Raw genomic sequence first — 19594 nt, forward strand, 5'->3', positions numbered from 1 at the left:
GGCGGGCGGGCGGCCGTGCCCCTTTACCTTCTGGCAACACAAAGGATGAAAGAAAACAGTTATCAGGTGCTGAGGGGCCCGATCTGAGCCCCGATAATGGGAATCCTGAAACATGAGCACCTCTTCTGTTTGCAGAGTGTCATCATGCAGGGCAGCGCGCTGGAGGTAGGGCTGTAAATTGAGGGTGAAGGAAAGGCAGCCCTCCTAGGCCCTGCGTATCGCCAGTTGTGGAATTCTCTTTTGCAAGAGGTCACTGAGTCAAATGCTGTGGATGGATAATTTTATGGCCACTAATAAAATTTATAGCCAAAGCAAGCTAAGATAATAAGGGTCATCAAACGTCCAGCCCTGGGACATAAGAATCCCATCATGGCCTGGGGTGCTGGCTGGGGGTGCTAGACGGCACAGAGAGGAGTTTATCTGTCTGACTCAAGGCCAGCCTCAGAGTCTCAGAGTCTCAGAGGTGATTTGTGTCCACATGAGCTGCGCGGACTAGGCCAGGTCTGGGGCAGGCTTCAGCTTGGCCAGTAACTGCTGTTTCTCTGCAGACAGTATACCAATAGCAGCACGAAAAAGCTATATCTTATTTAAATGCCTAAAAGCAAATCGTGAGCCTAAGAAAAGATCTGAACCACCTCAGCTCTGGAATACTACATTAGGGAAGGAATGCTAACTGGTCATTCACGTGTGACTTGGCAGGTATGAGGGAAGATAAAGAGGACGCAAATATTGCTCATGCAAGTATAAAGAAATCAGATGATGTTTAACCAGAGAGTTGGGTTTGTGTGGGGGCTTTCCCCTGCCCATCTCCTGCCTCTTCACTGAGCTTGGCTCCCCTCTTGAGTTTCCTTCCCATCTCAGCTCTTCCTCCCGCAGGCCTGGGGCATAGGCAAAGTGAGGTCTTGTCAGTGAGGCCACGCTGCAGAACACACCTCGTAACATGTAGAGAGGCGTGTCAGTCACTGGAAGACAGAAATCCTGGGTTCTTGGCCCTCTTCTCTTGACTCGGGCCTCACCATTGACGGTCCTTATGACCACACTCTCTAAAATGGCACAGCAGGTGTGTAGCCACGTGGAACAAGTTAAGAGCAAGTAACTCTCTGGTGTTGTGGGATTCTCTCTCTCTCTCTTTCTCTTATTTTTTGAGACAGGGTTTCGCTCTGTCACCCGAGCTGGAGTGTAGTGGCACAATCATAGCTCACTGTAGCCCAACCTCCCTGGCTCAAGAGATCCTCCCACCTCAGCCTCCCGAGTAGCTGGAATTACAGGTGTGCGCCACCATGCCCGGCGAATTTTTGTATTTTTGGTAGAGACAGGGTGAGCTCAAGCGATCTGTCTGCCTTGGCCTCCCAAAGTGCTAGGACTACAGGCTTGAGCCACCCCACCTGGCCTTTCCTTTTTTATTGTGGTAAAATATATATAACCTAAAATTTACCATCTTCACCATTTTTAAGCCTGTAGTTCTGTGACATTGAGTATATTCACATGGTTATGCAACCATCAGCACCATCCACCACCAAAAGAACTTTCTCATCTTCCCAAACCAAAACTCGGCCTATGTTAACAATAACTCTATGAACTTGACTATTTCAGGTACTTCAGATAAGTGGAATCATACAATATTTGCTCTTCTGTATTATTTTTAAATAAAAACTCTTTGGATGAGATAGCTCAGGGAAAATCCATTTTATTGCCCTAGTTTTTAGTACATTTTATTCAAGCAAGAACCCAGCAATAGTTAACCTGCTGCAGTGTCTCCTGAGACTTCTAAACCAAAACGTGTCTTGCTGATGCCAGCTTTTGCCCTCATCACAAATTCTGCTTAGGAAAGGTTCATGACATGCCACCGCAGGCCTGACCCTGCCTGGGAAAGGCATCACCGCAGTTCTGGGTAGCCCCGGTGTGCGGGAAGGAAAGACATGGGTGAGAGTGAAGTCTAAATGGATCAACAGGTTTGCCTGATACCTCGGGGTCAGGAAGCACGGTAAGAAAGAGTTGAGTGGAATCGCTTAGTGAGGACTGAGGCCTGCCTGATCCAGAGGAGACACTGACAGACACATACACTGCAGAAGAGGACGCCGTCCCGAGTTAGGAGGCATCCCAGTGCTTCCCTCCTCAGTGGGTCATTTCATCTGTTTCTCTGCCTGCAAGGATGAAATAAACATAACTCATAAAACGGAGCATTTCACTTCCCTGGGGGAGTGGCATTGAAGCGAGAGGCATGTATCTGTGGTTGTCACAGCAAGAATCCTCTGTAGCTGCTTGCCCTTGGCCTGGAAGGAAGGGTCTGGTGGGGTGACAAGGTGACATCTGCTCCTTAGCGGGAGCCTGTTCTTGGCGACCCCTCTGCCAGATACGTTTTTATAGTCAGCTCCAGAAGTGACTTGATGTGGGGATCCTGCAGTCAAAGCAAAGACTCGTGCATAGAAAGGGACACCATTTTTTTTCTCTCTGTCTCTGCTATGAGCAAAAGCTGAATAAGGCTTACGTGGACTCTCTCACTACATCACGATGACTGGAGTAAGGTGCCCGCTGTCTGTCGTCGTCAGCTTTCTATTTTGTGTCTCACTGCAGTGGAACCTCGGCGTGATCAACTCTACATTATTGAACTTTGATCTGGGTGTGCCTTGTTTGATCTCTTCCTTTAAAGATTGACTTTCATAATTTATGTTTTATAGAATATACAGAAGTCTATTCTGGCATATTCTAAGAGCATAACAACTGACAGCATAGACACATCCTAAGACAATACTAAGGGTTTACAAATTAGCTGTGAATGGTCTTTTCCAAGATAATCGTGAGTTGATTTGTCCTTACCTGGATCAAAAATTTTTATGAAGCACCCACTGTTTACAAAACTATAAAAGCATTAGGTAACAGTGTAGGTAGCAGATAGCAATAAAAGATGTCCCAAGGCAGTGAGATATTAATTGTGTAAGAGAAAATGTTATTAAATGTTATTTTCTGGGATTTGAGGAGGGGGAGGATGTCATTCAGTGTCATTAATTAAAGACTGAGTAGGAAGCAATTGCTCTCCGTAGATGTCTCCACACAGGAAACAGATACTGTTTGGTGTTCCCTGCTGTCTTGGCCGAGTCAGAGGGAGGTGGCTTTCTGGCTCAGTAATGCCGTTGAGGACGAATGCCCACGCCGACACACTCCAGTAGCTCTCAGAGTCCTTCCTTCAGTATGGAAGCTAAAGGTCAGCGGCTTCCAGACTGCCATTTGTGATGTGGAGGCAGCCTTAGGAAGAACCACACGTCTCTTATCTTGATTCTGTGGTCAACGTCGTACCCACATTTGGGATTCTCTCCCTCTTTGGGGATGAGGACCAAGCTCCTCATACTGAGGTGTCAGTGTAGACATTTAAATGTGGTTGAAAGACGTGTATTAAAAGTTAAAATAGAGGGAGAAGCTTTCTTTCGATGTGATCTGTGACAAGCAGACTTTCACTGCTCATTAATGGTGCATGGAGTTCTCATGGACATTGAGAATGTCACATGCACACGCACGTGCACACGTGTTAACACCTGTGCAAACACACATGTGTACCCTGTCTCTGCAGCCTAGTCCCTTTTGCTGCCACCCGTATTCATTTTACCACCACCCCGAGGGATATGATGTGCTGTTTGGAAAGTAACAGATACTCTTAAGGAGTGAAATGGTCCCCTGTAATCAAGACGGAGAGCTAAAAACAGGTTTCAATCAGAACTAAACCAAGTAAAATCTGCTGGTGAAAATTTAGTCCCCCTAAAGCTTGTGATTAGGACCACTTAGTGTGTTTTCAGCCACTGCTCTTAGACGGTGACAGTGACACATGCATGTAACCAAGATAATGAGGCCTTTCCCCAGCACTGTAGGGTTTTCTAACGTGTTAGATGGATATTTGGAGGTTTTCTCAGGAAGAATCATGTATCTTTCACTGTATTGCAAGAGAAGAAATAAATTCCTAAGAGTCTAACATGCAGATGTAAGCCATAGTCCTTTAAAAATGAGGCTTTTGGCCGGGTACAGTGGCTCATGCCTGTAATCCCGGCACTTTGGGAGGCCGAGGTGGATGGATCACAAGGTCAGGAGTTTGAGACCAGCCTGGTCAATATGGTAAACCCCGTGTCTACTAAAAAAAACAGAAAAATTAGCTGGGCATGGTGGCCTCCACCTGTAATCCCAGCTACTCGGGAGGCTGAGGCGGTAGAATCGCTTGAACCCGGAAGGCGGAAGTTGCAGTGAGCCAAAGATTGTGCCACTGCCCTCCACCCTGGGCGACAGAGCAAGACTCCATCTCAAAAATAGATAGATAGATAGATAGATAGATAAATAAATAACAAAAGTAAGCCTCTTGATTCAGAATTATGCAGTGAGGCTCAAATTTCAGGAGAACACCCTCTAATAGTGGACTGTAGGGAGGGCTCTGAGGGCAGTCTCGAGTTAGGAAGTGGTCCTGAAGGAGATAGTGAAGGGAGGGAAACTGAATTGAGGGCTGACACGCCGCGCAGAAGCCACCTCAGCTGAACAGATCACCATTCCAAACCTGGCTCCTCCTCCTACTAGCTGGTTTCCCTTGGGGAAGAAGCTCAACCTCTCTGACCCTCAGTTCCCTCTTTGGTGAAATGGTTGAATTGTCTTGGAATCCACAGGTGACAGCCTCAGGACTGCAATGAGGAATCTGTATGCATCCACTAAAGCCCGTCCTTAGCTCTGTCTTGTGGCTGCTCACCTGGCCTGGAGGCCCGAGATGGGGCGGGAGAAGGGGCAGGGTTCCTCCGGGAGCTCATCCCCACGCCCAGTAGAGTTAGCATAACATCCAGAGTGATCTTTATTATAGGTAGCAGCAAGAAGCAGGTCCCTCTTGGAAAGACTTGCTGTGAAGTATGGAGAGTCCACTGACTAGTAGGAAAGGCCACTGCCTTGAGATGAAATTCCAAAGCCAAAAGGAGAAGTGCTGTTGAGGAGGTGAGATGCGGGAGGTCAACTCCTCAAATCAATCCTTCCAAGAATTCAGGGGAAGCCACTCCTGAGAACCGACTGGACGTGGGAAGGCCGAGGAGCGGAGGGACGGAGGTGGGAAGGCTGAAGAGCGGAGGGACGGAGGTGGGAAGGCTGAAGAATCGAGGGACGGAGGTGGGAAGGCCGAGGAGCGGAGGGACGGAGGTGGGAAGGCCGAAGAGCGGAGGGACGGAGGTGGGAAGGCCGAAGAGCGGAGGGACGGAGGTGGGAAGGCCGAAGAGTGGAGGGAGTTCACAGTGAGGGCCCGAGGTGCGTGAGGCCCGTTTGTGTTGGTCTGAGCAGGGCTGAAGCCGTGGGTCCAGGGCCTCTTTCCTTCAGAAACAGTCGGAAGTGACCAAGCTTCAGCTCCTCCTCTTCCCCAGGCCTCGGCACCCAGGCCCAGTGCTGTGGGGCTCACGCATGGGACCTGAGAAGGGGAATATGGAGTCTTCCTTCTTGGCCCCACAGAGGCCTCTTTGACCTCAGGATTTGGCGAGAAACACATTTTGGAAGCTTCCTCATTTCCAAGTCACAGATAATATTTGTATACACACACACACTCTCTCTCTCTCTCTCTCTCTCATTTTAGAAAAGGGAGAGAACGTTTGTCTCTGGCTGACTACAAGTTTATCTACCTTCCTTTCAAATCTCCTGAGGACAGAGACTAAGCAAAGTTTACCTTTTGTCATCCCCCAAGTCTGTCTGGTGCTCAGGTTATTCAGTAAACTTCAGTAACTGAGGTCAGGTGGTAGAAGGAAGGGAAAAGAAAAAAGGGAATCAGAGGCCTGTGTTTCCAGCTGAACTTCCTTACTTGACAGCTGAGTGGCTTTGGACCAATCATCGGACTCCTCTCCTCGCCTCTGTGTTCTCATCTGTGAAGTGGAAACTATAGCCAACCTGTCTACATAACTGAATGTTGTTTCCAATGAGCCTTCTATGAGGAAGGAGAGGTTTATCAGCAGCAAAGGGATAGACACATCTGAGAGCATCCCTTAAGCTGTGAATGGCTGTTGAATTGTCACAGAATATGGATCACTGCCATTCTTTGCTTGACATAAAAACCACTCAGGGACAAACTGTCACTGTTTCAGAGAGCTTCAGAAAGAATTTGGATTGGAGTGGTTCTTTCACAGCCAGATCTCATACAGTAGGTCATTGTTTTTGTTTCTTTGATTAATAGGACAATTCAGTTACAACCGATGGTATTGTAACCCTGTAACCCTCGAGAGGGTTTGCAGAGCTAAGGAAAAGTAAATTCCTGTTAACAAGCATCTTGGTGGCAAGCAAGATGGCACCTTGGTAAGAAGTTATCCATCAAAACTCAGCACTCCAAAGACCTGCACACCAGTGTGTGTGGGAAAAACGACACTTGGTTTAACAGGGAGGCTCCTTCTCTCTCAGAATCATCTACAATGGACGTGATTGTAATTGTTGAAGAAGCTACAGCTGCTTCTACTGACAGCAAGCCTAGCTCTTCTGTTTTTCAGAATTATAAAAATGCAGCTAAACAGAGATAATGGAAGTTGCTTTTGGAGAGCTATCTTGCAGACTGTCTTTGCACAAGATATTGACAAGAAATGTCTACACATTTCTTAGAGCCTCTTGAATCTTCAGCATCTACTTTTTTTTTTTTTTTTTTTTTTTTTTTTTTGCCTGACGTATACCAAGCACCCAACACGTGGCTGTTCACACAAATGAATGAACAAATGAACTAGTAGACTAACAAAGAGGCAGCTCTTGATCCCCAAACATTGTGGAGCCAAAACCCTGTACTTTGACAATGATGAGGATGCGAGAAAAGACTGTCATAGTTTAAGAATCAAACAAAATAGGCCAGGTGCAGCGGCTCACGCCTGTAATCCCAGCACTTTGGGAGGCTGAGGTGGGCAGATCACCCGAGGTCGGGAGTTCCAGATTAGCCTGGCCACCATGGAGAAACCCCATCTCTACTAAAAATACAAAAAAAAAAAAAAAAAAAAAGCCAGGCCCAGGGGCGCATGCCTGTAATCCCGGCTACTTGGGAGACTGAGGTAGGAGAATCGCTTGAACGTGGGAGGCGGAGGCTGCAGTGAGCCAAGATCGCGCCACTGCATGCCAGCCTGGGCAAGAAGAGCAAGACTCTGTCTCAAAAAAAAAAAAAAAAAAAAAAGAATCAAACAAAATAGAAAAGCAATGAAATGTTTTAAAGAAATGATTCTTACTTAAAAGACTTAAGAAAATTTATGTAGATACATGTGAGCAGTAGAAAAAGAATAGCTCAGATTTATTCCACAAACATGTTTTGAGCATCTTTGTGTGCCAGCCGTTGCACTGACCTTGGTATACAGTGATATACAGAGCAAACCAGCCCTAGACCTAGAGACCTGGGGCTTTTGTGTAGTGGGAGAAAATGACTTACTAATAAATGTATAATATGAACCAAAGCGGAGATGCTGAGGGAAGAGATTGAGGTGCTGTAAAAGCATCCAGCCGAGGAAGCATGGGCTGGAAGAAGGCTTCTCGGAGGAAGTGAGGCTTGAGCTTACATCTGCAGGAAAAGTAGGAGCGTTTCACATGGAGGGCAAAGGCCCCACGGCGGAAGGAGCAGGAGGTGGGTTTGAGGACCTTGCCGGAGGCTGGAGCCCTGGAGTGTGAGACTGAGGGCGAGGTAAATTAGCAGTTGCTGTAGCCAGATCATGGCCTGTTATTTCTGAAAGTCTGTAATCTCTGAAGAGGATACTAGGCATAAATACAAATGAGAACATGATCTTTTAGGTGGTGAGAGTCTATAGAGTAGGCATTTGGAGGGATGCCGTCTCCCCATTGTGGAACCAGCAGAACAAAATCTAAAGAATGCACAAAAGAAACCAAAAAAATGAGCTGTCAGGTTCTAAGGAGGGAGAGAGTGTGATGGGAAGCACTCACCATGAAAAATAAGAACATGGACCTGCCCCCGCCCTGTCGTGATACTGGCTGTGTCTGAAACATGGGGCAGGAAAGGCAGCGTGACTAGGAAGATGTGCAATTTTAATTTTACATACTATTTGGTTTCTTTGAGAAAATATTTTCTAAGGTAAAAAATGCTAACATTTGTGAATGGTGGTAGTGGATACATGTGTATGTTTTATTGTTTGATTTTTTTTTCTATATATCACATTTTTTAATTAGAAGGGGAAGACTTTTTTTTTTTTTTTAAATTAGAAGAGGGGCAGTTAGAGGAAGGAGGTAGGTGCTAGAAATGGTTTAGGAGTCAGGGTGCTGCTCCTAGATACAGATTGGCTTGGGCAAATCGCTTCTCTGGTCTTCAGGTGTCTTATCTAAGGAGAAGAGTTTTGACGATGATGATGTTGGAAATCTCTTCTAGCTCTAGAACATTCTGTGATCCTAATTTTTGAAAACAGTTGATGATTGAATAGTTCTATTTATAGCCTTGGGAATTCAGTGTCTCATGCCCACTAATCCCCGATTCTTTAAAAGTAAGAGAAACAATCTTGCTTGGCACAAGACAGCCAGTAGCTCTCTAGTCAGGAAGCTCGTGCGTTGAAATTCATCTGCCTGGTGACATTTTCGAAAGCTGTGAACCCACAGGTTGCTCACATCCCTTCTGGAGCAGATGTGGGAATCTGGACCCACCCAGAAAGCTGTGACTGTGTGTCAGGCATCCTGCCATTCGCCACATGCGTTCCAGCGGCTTCTTTCTGGCTTTGCAGGGCACCTGCAAGACAGTTTATGCATAAGGAATCCCTTCCCTCCAAATTTTAGATGAGAAATACAGTAATGAAAGGAAACAACCCAAGCAGACTGGCTTGTTTCACATGTCACCATGTGTCAAAAATCAGATGTATGTCTTAGATTCTTGGGGGAAAAAAAGTCCCATGAATTTGGGAGTTTTGTTTTGTCTTTGGACATGGTCCAGGAGGCATGATGCACCCCCTGGAGCTTCATCAATACTATTGAGTGGGGATGACGGTGTGCATCGCGTGTCCTCAGCTTTCCAGTTGTCTCAGCTGCACCCTCCAGGCTGGGGCCCCGTTCCGCAGGGACAGTAGCAGCCAGTGGATGGGAGCCCGCACCCCACAGCAGCAAAGGAAGCCCGAGGAGAGGCTCTGCAGGCTCTCTGCTCAGTCAGCAGGAATGTCCTCTGGGCCAGCAGCTGCCTTTGCAGCCTTGTCTCCAGTTTCTCTCACTTGGGTCAAGTTTCCTTATAATGCGTTGAATGAATGAGAATAAGAAAGTGTGTGCTGGCAGAATTTCCGTTGAATAATGCCAAAGCTTTCCAAGTAAGAGCATGAATTTCAGTGGAGCAAAGTTCCCAGTCAATGGGACTCAGAGTAATGGCTATTCTGCTAATAATGAAAAGTACAAATGTTTTTACTTTTAAAGGTTCACAAATGTGCTGCTCTTAGGGCTCGCTGGCCTACTCAGTTACAAAGTGGAAACTGTTCCGGATCTTTGCTTTACTGCACTTGTATTTAGTAGGTGATTGGAAACATTTTCCACTTAGCATTTAAGGGTTTGAATAGATTGGTGACTTTTTTTGAACTAAAGTTTCCTCTTTTTTTAAAAAACTAACATTTTTCTTTTTTTTGCAAGTAGACTGAAGATTTAAAGTAACAGCTTTTCCAAATACTTAGACTCTGCCTGCATAATTATTGTATTTGCCGTGTGGTTTAGCACTTTTCCAAAGTGTGTGTGTGTGTGTGTGTGTGTGTGTGTGTGTGTGTGTATATATATATATATATATATATATATATATATATATATATATTCTTTTTTTGAGACGGAGTCTTGCTCTGTCGCCCAGGCTGGAGTGTAGTGGCACCATCTTGGCTCACTGCAAGCTCTGCCTCCCGGGTTCACGAGCCTCCCGAGTAGCTGGGACTACAGGCACCGCCACCACGTCCGGCTAGTGTTTTTGTTTTTTTTTTTAGTAGAGACGGGGTTTCACCGTGTTAGCCAGGATGGTCTCGATCTCCTGACCTTGTGATCCGCCCATCTCGGCCTCCCAAAGTGCTGGGATTACAGGCGTGAGCCACCGCGCCCGGCCCCAAAGTATATTTCTACATAAGATCCTTGTTTTGCCCCAAAGTTTGGTTCTTCACAGCTTATTATGTAGATTTAGGCAAAATGGACCCAGCTCCTTCCACTAGAACTTTCATTATAAAGGCAATCATTTCAAATAAAACAGAAGCCATTTATCTTAATGAACCAGCAGGGAAATGAAGTCTGTTTAAATGATCTCAACCCTTCAAAAAAAATTGGTAATTCATTGTGGCTATATTTATTTTTATTAGTTTCTCTGTGTTGCCTGCTTTATTAACTTTCCACAGCAAATCACCACCACCACCCCACCAAATACTGTTGTATTTTGATTCCTTATGTTCTTTATGAGCAGGCTTACTTCTCCCTTAATGAAACTATGCCTTTGCCACACTCCTCCCTTTCAGAGCATTCGGGGCTATTCCTGGTAAGAAGTCAGCATTAGTTAATGTTACTGTTCTCGTCTTGGGCTGCAAAGAGTGCATGGATAATGGTTCATGTTTTCCCCTCCAAATGGAGGGAAGACACAGACATAATTGAAACTTACAATGTCAGGGGATAATTTTATACCATTATTTTTAATGAAAACGGGGAAGTATCTAGCTAAAATGCTGGAAAACAGCCTTCTAGTAGCCCTAAACACCCATGTGTAACTGAATGCGGGTGGGATGGAAACCTGTTCCCTCTTGCCTCCCTCCCCCAAATAGAGAGATGCTGTCAGTGGTCAGGAAGTGCAGTGAGCCACAGGTAATGAGCTCCGTATCCATTTTCTTTGTCAGATCTCCCAGCTGATGACAGAGAGTGGCCGGGAGGGGCTGACAGAAGCAGTGCTGAACCGCTACAATGCAGACAAGCCTTCCGCCTGCGGCGTCCCAGCCTCCCAGGGCTCCTGCGTGGCCAGCGAGACTTCCACAGGCACGTCGGTGGCCGCTTCCTTCTTTGCACGGTAGGAGAGCTGTTCAGATCCTTGGTTCTTTCCGAAGAGCCCACCTGGTTAACCTCTCACATGGACTAGCTCAGCTGAAACACTAGGAGGAGTTTGGGGCCATTCTGTGACATCATTCATTAAAACAGGGTTTTTCAACCCTGGCACTTTGACATCTTGGGCCAGCTGACTGTGGTGGGGGCTGTCCTGTGTGTTATAGGAGGGCTGCAGCATCCGTGGCCTGTACCCCTTGATGTGTGCCCATAGTACCCTCCTCATGTCGTGAATACCAAATGTCTGCAGACATTGTCGGAAACCCCGGGGTTGATAACCGCGGCTCTCTTGATGTGCGGCTCTGCAGATGGTCCTCCTCAGCACAAGGACTTTGGAGAGGCATTCTTCTGGCGAGGGTTTCCAGATTTATCTTCTCGTTACAGAAATCGAACTGCTTAAAAGCTATTAAATGGATGGCGGGTTTTTTCCCCCCTTCTTGACAGATTAGCCAGAGCGTTATCAAATACTATCCAGCTAATCTTGGGAACTTTAAAAATACAAGAAACAAAAAAGAAAGGTATTTCAACAATGTTTTCTGCCTAATTTTAGCAACATGGCAGAGACGGGGCGGGAGACGAAGGACAGCTGAGCAGGAAGGGACTTCAGGAATTGTCTGGTTCCATCTCCTTATTTATGAACGAGGAAACCAAGGACCAGGAAGGTTCAACTAGGAGTGAGTTTATAGCACAGCCAGAAATAGAAACCAGATTCCTCTACATTTTTCTGTATAACTCATGTTTTAATTTGATGCCTAGAACTGAACCTTAGAAAACTTTCTCCGCCTAAGATTTGCAAGCTCCTGAGTAAATAGGACATAGAATAAATACGATAGCATCAGATATGAAATCACAAGACCCTTTGGGTTCAAGTGGCAGTTCTGCCTCAGTTTCTCCATCTATAAAATGAGGATAATACCTACTCTGCAGTGTCGCTCTGAAGACTAAAATAAGGTGGTGATAAATTGTAAAGTACTGTAGAAATGGTTACTACTATTTCAGTAAGAAGGAATATTGTGTGGCTTTGCTTGTTATCTTTATGAATGGTAACATCCAGAACACAAATGTGGGGAAGGGGCTCTGATTAGGACAGCGGCAAAGCAGAGAAGGTCAGAGGGCTAAGACCCTGGATGATGGGACCCTAAAGGCAGCACACGGGGCTTGTTGGAAGACCGGCTTTGAGGGTCTTCACTGTACTTTGGTGCTGTGATTATTGTCCTGTGAACACTTGGGACAACTTGAATGTGTGGGAAGTAACAGGAAATATGCACAGGCTGGCCACGCAACAGTGGGGACCATTGTGTTAGCCCTGTCTGGACGTGAATCTCTTTATTGTCCCAGACCATGAAGCAGGGAGTCCAAGCTCACTGGGAGGTCATGTCCATGCCGTTTAGGGAGAGAATGAAGAGAGGGAACAGTTATGAGGACATGTCACAAGCACACAAGCTCCTAGGAGGTTATTAGAACGTGTCCAAAGGAGGCTGACCGAGAAGCCATATGGCATGGCAGGTTCAGTTTGGAGAAGAGGAGGACTCTGGGGTACATCATGGATGCCCTCAGCTATCTCTCAGGCTATTGTATAAATGGAGACTTGGTTGGTTTGGTAGAGCAGCCAGGTATGTAGGCAAAGGCTAAATAATGAGGAGGAGACGGACCTCCCAGCTTAGAATGAAGAACTTGCAATTCCAATGGCTTCAGGAGAGAGTGAGATTTGTGTCCGTAAGGGAGATCAAAGCTATGTTGATGTCGATCCTGGAGAGAACATTCAATGCTCAGATGGGAATTGACTTCTGATGTGCCTTTCTAACCTGAAATTCTTTGAATGTGGAAAGTCTTCCGTTCAGTTCCATCCAGAGAATTTTCCAGAAGGTTGACTGACTCACAAAGTAACCCCAAAGAAGATTTGAAGCAGAAAGAAATAAGAGGTGAGGGTTCCCAGTGGGCAGAATTTAAGGGGAACTCAGGTTCTCCTTAAATTCTTGGTGCAAGGAAACCAGCAGCGTGTTTGGAGCTGGGGAAAGGATGTGGAAATGAGACGGGCCTGGGAACCTCGCAGTGCTGGACGAGTGGTGTGCCTGAGGCCAGAGGTCTGGAGATCAGGGGAGGATTTACAAACAAGCACACACACAGCAGGGAAAGGAAGGACAAATCACTAGTGAAAGCCTAGGGTGGAAGGGAGATACTGAGGCAAAACCTAAAAGGTACGGGTCAGTGATGTCAACTGGGGCAGGCCCTGCAGGTGATGCTAGCGGCAAACAAAGACTTGAAACTCACTTCTTCAGCATGACAAGGGCTTGCAGTAGGAGCTTTCCAAGAGCTGGAAAGGATCCCTAAGGCTCCCCAAATCTTCATTATTACTTTCTGTGTAGTGAACGCTGACAGCACTTGGAGCTTCATGGTATAAGCATTAAAAGTACATGGTTTGTATTCAAAGGGTTTATACTGTACAGTGGGAAACAAGTGCCAGGTGAAAAAGAACAATCTTTCTATGGATTTTCCCCCCACTCTTTACTGGTGACCATATTTTGCCCTGTTATTCTCATCATTATTGATGAGAACTATTGTTAGCTGGGCTTTCCCACCTCCCAGCGAGGGAGGCAGCATATTAATAACCCCCCTGTCACTGAGGGCACCCAAAGCAGAAGTGTGAATGACTGGCTTCAGGCCCGTACTGTCAAGAGACAGAACCAGGGATGTATCTGACATGTAGATCCCCAGATGTCCATGTGATAAGCCAAAACCTGCCCAGCTTATGCTGTCAGTAAACTGAGTTCAAAGAGCCTTTTGGTTTTAGCTGAAGCAAAGCTGTATAAGGTGATGGTAATGACAGCTTTTGATAAGTGTCTGTCCTCATAGGGGTTTGGGGGCAGAGTCAGCTCCTACACCTCCAGCCTGTGCTCACCACTTTCAACTCTTCCTGCTTGACTGCAATGGAGACATAGTCCTCTGAGTCTGCAGGGCCCTGGAACTCTCCTGCAGCTCCAAGTCAAGACACAAGGGTGGCCTGCTCTCAGGAAGCTGTCCTGGGCTGGGCGTGGTGGCTCACCCCAGTACTTTGGGAGACCAAAGTGGATGGATCACTTGAGGCCAGGAGTTCAAGACCAGTCTGGCCAACATAGTGAGACCCCGTCTCTACTAAAAATACAAAAATTAGCTGGGCATGGTGGTGCATGTCTGTAATCCCAGCTACTTGGGAGGCTGAGACATGAGAATGACTTTATTAGGGAGGTGTAGGTTGCGGTGAGCCCAGATGGTGCCCCTGCACTCCACCCTGGGCGACAGAGTGGGACTCAGTCTCAAAAAAAAAAGAAAGAAGGAAGGAAGGGAAGGGAGGGAGGGAGGGAGGGAGGGAGGGAAGGAAGGAAGGAAGGAAGGAAGGAAGGAAGGAAGGAAGGAAGGAAGGAAGGAAGGAAGGAAGGAAGGAAGGAAGGAAGGAAGGGAGGGAAGGAGGGAGGGAGGGAGGGAGGGGTGAAGGCGAAGCAGCTGTGCTGAGGGCCATTTCATTTTATATGGGAGGGATGGCATTTGCCGAATTTGTGGCCAATGTGGCTGGTGTATATCGAGCACTGAGTGGGCATCACTCACTATTAACTACCTCTTCATATTCAGCCTCCCTTCATCTCACAGTAACCCTGTGAGGCAGAGCCTATCATTTTCTCTGTTTTATGGACAAAGAAGATGGTTCCTCGAGTTACTGACCCAGAGCCACATAGCCGGGAGTGGCGGAGTGGGAAATCCATCCTCATTTCCTCTCACTTGAGAGCCCATGTTCCTATTATCTGTGCTAAACAGACACAGTAAGACACTTTATTATAGGGTTTTTTTTTTCACCATAATCATGAACTGATGATTGCTTATAAAACAGGTTTGAAACTAGTAGGCCCTGTAATTTGTTTGAGAAAATGAGTAGAACAACAATAACAAAAACAACAGAAAAACCTCTAATTTGTTGAGGGTCGCAGATGTCCACTTTTCTCTGTGATATTAATCTTTATTTAAAATGTATTTATTTTTATTTTAAAATCTTTTTTTGAGACAGAATCTCACTCTGTTACCCAGGCTGGAGTGTGGTGACATAATCACAGCTCACTGCAGCCTCAGCCTCCCAGGCTCAAGTGATCCTCCCACTTCAGCCCCCTGAGTAGCTGGAGCCACAGGAATGCACCACGGTGCCCAGCTCATTTATTTTTATTTTTTGAAGAGATGGGGTCTCCCTATGTTTGTTGCCCACGCTGGTCTTGAACACCTGGGCTCAAGCAATCCTCCCACCTTGGTCTCCCATAGTGCTGGGATTATAGTCATGAGCCACTGCACCCGGCCTAAACTTTATTCATTTATTTAGTTTTGAGATAGAGTCTCACTCGCTCTGTTTCCCAGGCTGGAATGCAGTGGCACGATCTTAGCTCACTGCAACCTCTGCCTCCCAGGTTCAAGAGATTCTGCCTCAGCCTCCCGAGTAAGATTACAGGTATGCACCACCACGCCCAGCTAATTTTTGTATTTTTAGTAGAGATGGGGTTTCATCATGTTGGCCAAGCTGGTCTTGAACTCCTGACCTCAAGTGATCCACCTGTCTTGGCCCCCCACAAAGTGCTGAGTATTGTTTTGATTGACTAATAAACATTGTATATATTTATGGAGTAAAAATATGTTTTGAAATACGTACATATTGTGGAATTAGCCTTTTTTTAAAAATGCTTACTTTCTAGAACTGTGGGTGGAGGTGTGGGTGGACCTTGTTACATTTCAAATTCAATGCCTATAAAATAAGAATTTCAATTTTGAATAAACAGTGTGTGGTCTGTGCTGGTCCACACACAGTTACTGGTCTGTGATAAGTATAGAAATTGAGAGGAAGCGTTTAGAAACATCTGCTGATGGAATAATTTTCTGTCTGTTGAATCTAAGAATAAAAAGTCAGGGCTTGCATTTTGTGTGTAACTAGAAGTAAAAGAAAAAGTGGTCCTTCACCCAGATAGTTTGAGATGCACTGCTACAGCGAACGACGGAGCATGAAGCACCTGATTTGTGCTTCTCTTCCTCTCACGGTTGTCTTTCAACAGTCAGCATCTTAGTAGCTGTCTTTGCTTCAGAATTTCAGTACCCCCCCTTTTTTTTGAGAAAAAACACTGTTTCTGGAAAAAATAGTAACAGCCACCCAGAAAAGAGATAGAAACAATTGATCATCAAGTTGGTTAACTGTTATGTGCTGGCTTTGAACATCAAGAACATTTCAAACGAGGGACTTTTTTTTTTTTGCATGATTTTCACATTAATAGAAAATGATGAAGTAGGATATGATTAGATTTTCCCATTTGCTGATGGTTCACTTTGAATAAAGATTTACTTAATGATGTACTTTACTTTATAAAGTATGAAGTGCATGAAACCCAATAAAAACTCTCGGGTGAAACCCTAGCTTTGTAGGTTGAGGCAGTGGAACCTTCATTCATATTTGAAGAGCAGTTAGTGGATTCTGGATTATGCATAGAATTGAACCCTGAAACAGAAAATGAATATTTTGGGTGACCTCATATCTTTGCATTGATTTTCTTTGCCATATAACCATTAAAACTTATGTTTTGTTTTGTTTTGTTTTTTGTTGTTGTTGTTTTTGGCTTTTTTTGAGACAGAGTCTCACTCTGTCACCCAGGCTGGAGTGCTATGGTGGGATCTCGGCTCAATGCAAGCTCCGCCTCCCAGGTTCACGCCATTCTCCTGCCTCAGCCTCCCGAGTAGCTGGGACCACAGGCGCCCCCCACCAAGCCCAGCTAATTTTTGTATTTTTAGTAGAGATAGGGTGTCAGCTGGGACGTGTTAGCCGGGATGGTCTCGATCTCCTGACCTCCTGATCCGCCCACCTCGGCCTCCCAAAGTGCTGGGATGACAGGCCTGAGCCCCCGCGCCCGGCTGTGTTTTTTCATTCATGGAGAAAATTAGCTTCTGGAGAATTTTCATCGACATTCAGAGCAAGAGTTTGAAAAATGGTGAAAATGGACAAAGACACTGTCACGCTTCGGCAGAGCAGGCGTGGCCAGTTCCACGGCATTGAGGAGTACAGAGGCTCCCAGTTCTGCCTTCAGACGGCGCTTCTAGATTGTCATGTTTTTAGTGTTCAGCTTTTATGTTCAGTTGACAGCCTTTCTACCAAATTCAAATCAAATTTCCAAGTAAAATTATATTAAGGGCATTTTTTTTATTATCCATGATTTTATTTAAATTTTCCTAATATAAACAAATGCCTTTCCATTCTGATATCACAGGTTCTGATGACTTCAGATCAGAACTTACTCACTGTCTTCAAATCCTTTATTCTGTTTTTTTCTCAATATTGACTCCGTCACATTAGTTAGAGCTTCTCCCTCCCTCTCCCCCTTCCCCTCCCTCCCTCCTCCTCTCCCCCTTCCCCTCCCTCCCTCCTCCCTCCCTTCCTCCTCCCTCCCTTCTTTCCTCCCTTCCTGTTTTTCCATCTGCTCTTGAAGATTCCTACCTCTACACAGTGTTTTCCTGTTGACGAAAAATGTCTATCCTGGGTCTGGAATTTTCTGGATGAATGTTGGTGTTCATCTCCCTATAGCGTCGCTGTCATTCATTTCTCTGGGGTCCCTGTTGTCTGCTTTCTCTTCCTCACTTGCCAAGCTGTCCCTCACTTTCTCCCACTGACTCCTCTGACTCCTTGCCGTCGGCCCAAACGCATTCCTTTCTCAGGATGTGACTGTGTTTCTGTCCATCTCAATCTCTTGTGCGGTATCTTCCATCGTTGTTTTTGAATGGCTCCCTGTGTTACCTAAACAGCATTCTTCAAGCCTCTTGAGCATGTCACTGACTGTTGTGTGACTTATCTGACCAGTATCCCCTTGGGTCCAGAGGTTGGCGTGGTGTTAAACCAAGCCCCGCTCAGGCCCTGGGGTCAGGGCTAGGCTGAGCAGAGAGGACTGACCCCTGGCTCCGAGGCTCTGCCTTCAGCACCACGTGGCTTCTCTCGGTAGTTCCCTGTGGGGCCTGCTCTTCGTGCTGTGTATCCTCATGTGACCATATGGAGAGCTGTTACTGGTCTGATTACCATTATTGCCACACTCTTGCTGACAAGCAACTCAGATAGCGCCTTGCTGTGATGCTTTCAGCAAATGCTTTTCATATATAATCTTGATCTAGGCGGAGGAAAAACTGAGCTGGGTGTCTGAGATCCAATTCCTAGGCGTCAATTGACTATGGAGAGACAGGGCATGGTTTCTGCCTCCAGTTTCACAGCTTGAAACAGTTAATGTCCAGCACTGTTTCCATTATGACAGAATGATGCCTTTACAAAAACAAACAGGCCGGGCGCGGTGGCTCACACCTGGAATCCCAGCACTTCAGGAGGCCGAGGCAGGCAGGATCACCTGAGGTCGGGAGTTTGAGACCAGCCTGACCAACATGGAGAAACCCCGTCTCTATTAAAAATACAAAATCAGCTGGGCGTGGTGGCACGCGCCTGTAATCCCAGCTACTTGGGAGGCTGAGGCAGGAGAATTGCATGAACCCGGGAGGCAGAGGTCACGGTGAGCCGTGATCACGCCACTGCACTCCAGCCTGGGCAACAAGAGCGAAACTGTCTCAAAACAAACAAACAAACAAAAAACCCTTTTAGGAGCTCATATTGTACAACTTCACTGTATTATGATTATTTTTTTCTGTTTCTTGTTTTGTTTTCACTGAAGCATACTTTGCTTACCCTTAGCTCCTTTTACTTGCCACGGTCCCATTCTGACTTGGTGTGTGTTCTTTTCTCCCTCCCCCAGTGGATCCCCTCGTTCTCACATTCCAGCTCTCGGTCTGCCTATTCCAGGACTTCCCATGGAAGCAGGGCCACCATGGAGCTTCCTGTGGGACACTTGTGGTCAGGGCCAACATGCGTAATTGTGCCATCTATTCACAGAACCAGGGCGCCCAATTGTAGGCGTGAGTGGGGCTTAAATCCGTCCAACACTGTACCAGCCTGGCAGAGCCACCTCCTCTGGGGCTCTTCTCTCCTCCTTGGACGCAGGTAATGCCTGGGCTCATGTCGTCCTGGCCTCCTTCACTGGTGGCCAAGCAGTGCCACGGCTTAGATCTTTGAAGGGCTGAACTGGAAGGCAAACCCCTGCCCTCTGGGATTCTTATTTATTTATTTATTTATTTACTTATTTATGTATTCATTTATTCCTGACGGGTCGTAGCTTTACTCTGCTTAGAAAATACTCCATTGATTTCTTGGAAAAGAAGGGACTCTCACTCATGTATAATGGTGAAGTGAATTTTTAGGAGTCATAGTTCTATGAATATGGTTTCACTTTAACTCATCTCATGAAAGGAAAACATTAAGAAGCAACTAAGGGTGTATTTAGTACCATCTGATTTCAGGGACCCTAGAAAACCGTCTCAGGCATTTACTGTGTGAAGCCGAACCTCCTTAGTTGCTTATGAGACAGCGAAAGCACGGAAGGAAAAGTGGCCGTAATTTAACATCGACACTGTTTACCCTTGTGCTAAAAACATGCCTAAAACACCTCAAATAGATAACCCTAACATCCAACCCCAGCAACCCCCGACTGTTCTATTGTGGGGGGTACGGACCGTAACAGAAGTGGCATTC

At 46.1% G+C, this 19594-nt stretch overlaps 1 protein-coding gene across 1 annotated transcript in view; it reads left to right on the top strand.

Moving 5' to 3' along the window:
* The window catches only part of KIF26B (kinesin family member 26B), a 561163-nt gene that overhangs the window by 250884 nt on the left and 290685 nt on the right, over positions 1 to 19594 (top strand). The window contains 1 exon segment of the mRNA XM_050772633.1: positions 10785 to 10951. Coding sequence (XP_050628590.1) covers positions 10785 to 10951 — 167 coding nt within the window.

The sequence above is a fragment of the Macaca thibetana genome, chromosome 1, assembly GCF_024542745.1.
Source record: "Macaca thibetana thibetana isolate TM-01 chromosome 1, ASM2454274v1, whole genome shotgun sequence".
Lineage (NCBI taxonomy): Eukaryota > Metazoa > Chordata > Mammalia > Primates > Cercopithecidae > Macaca > Macaca thibetana.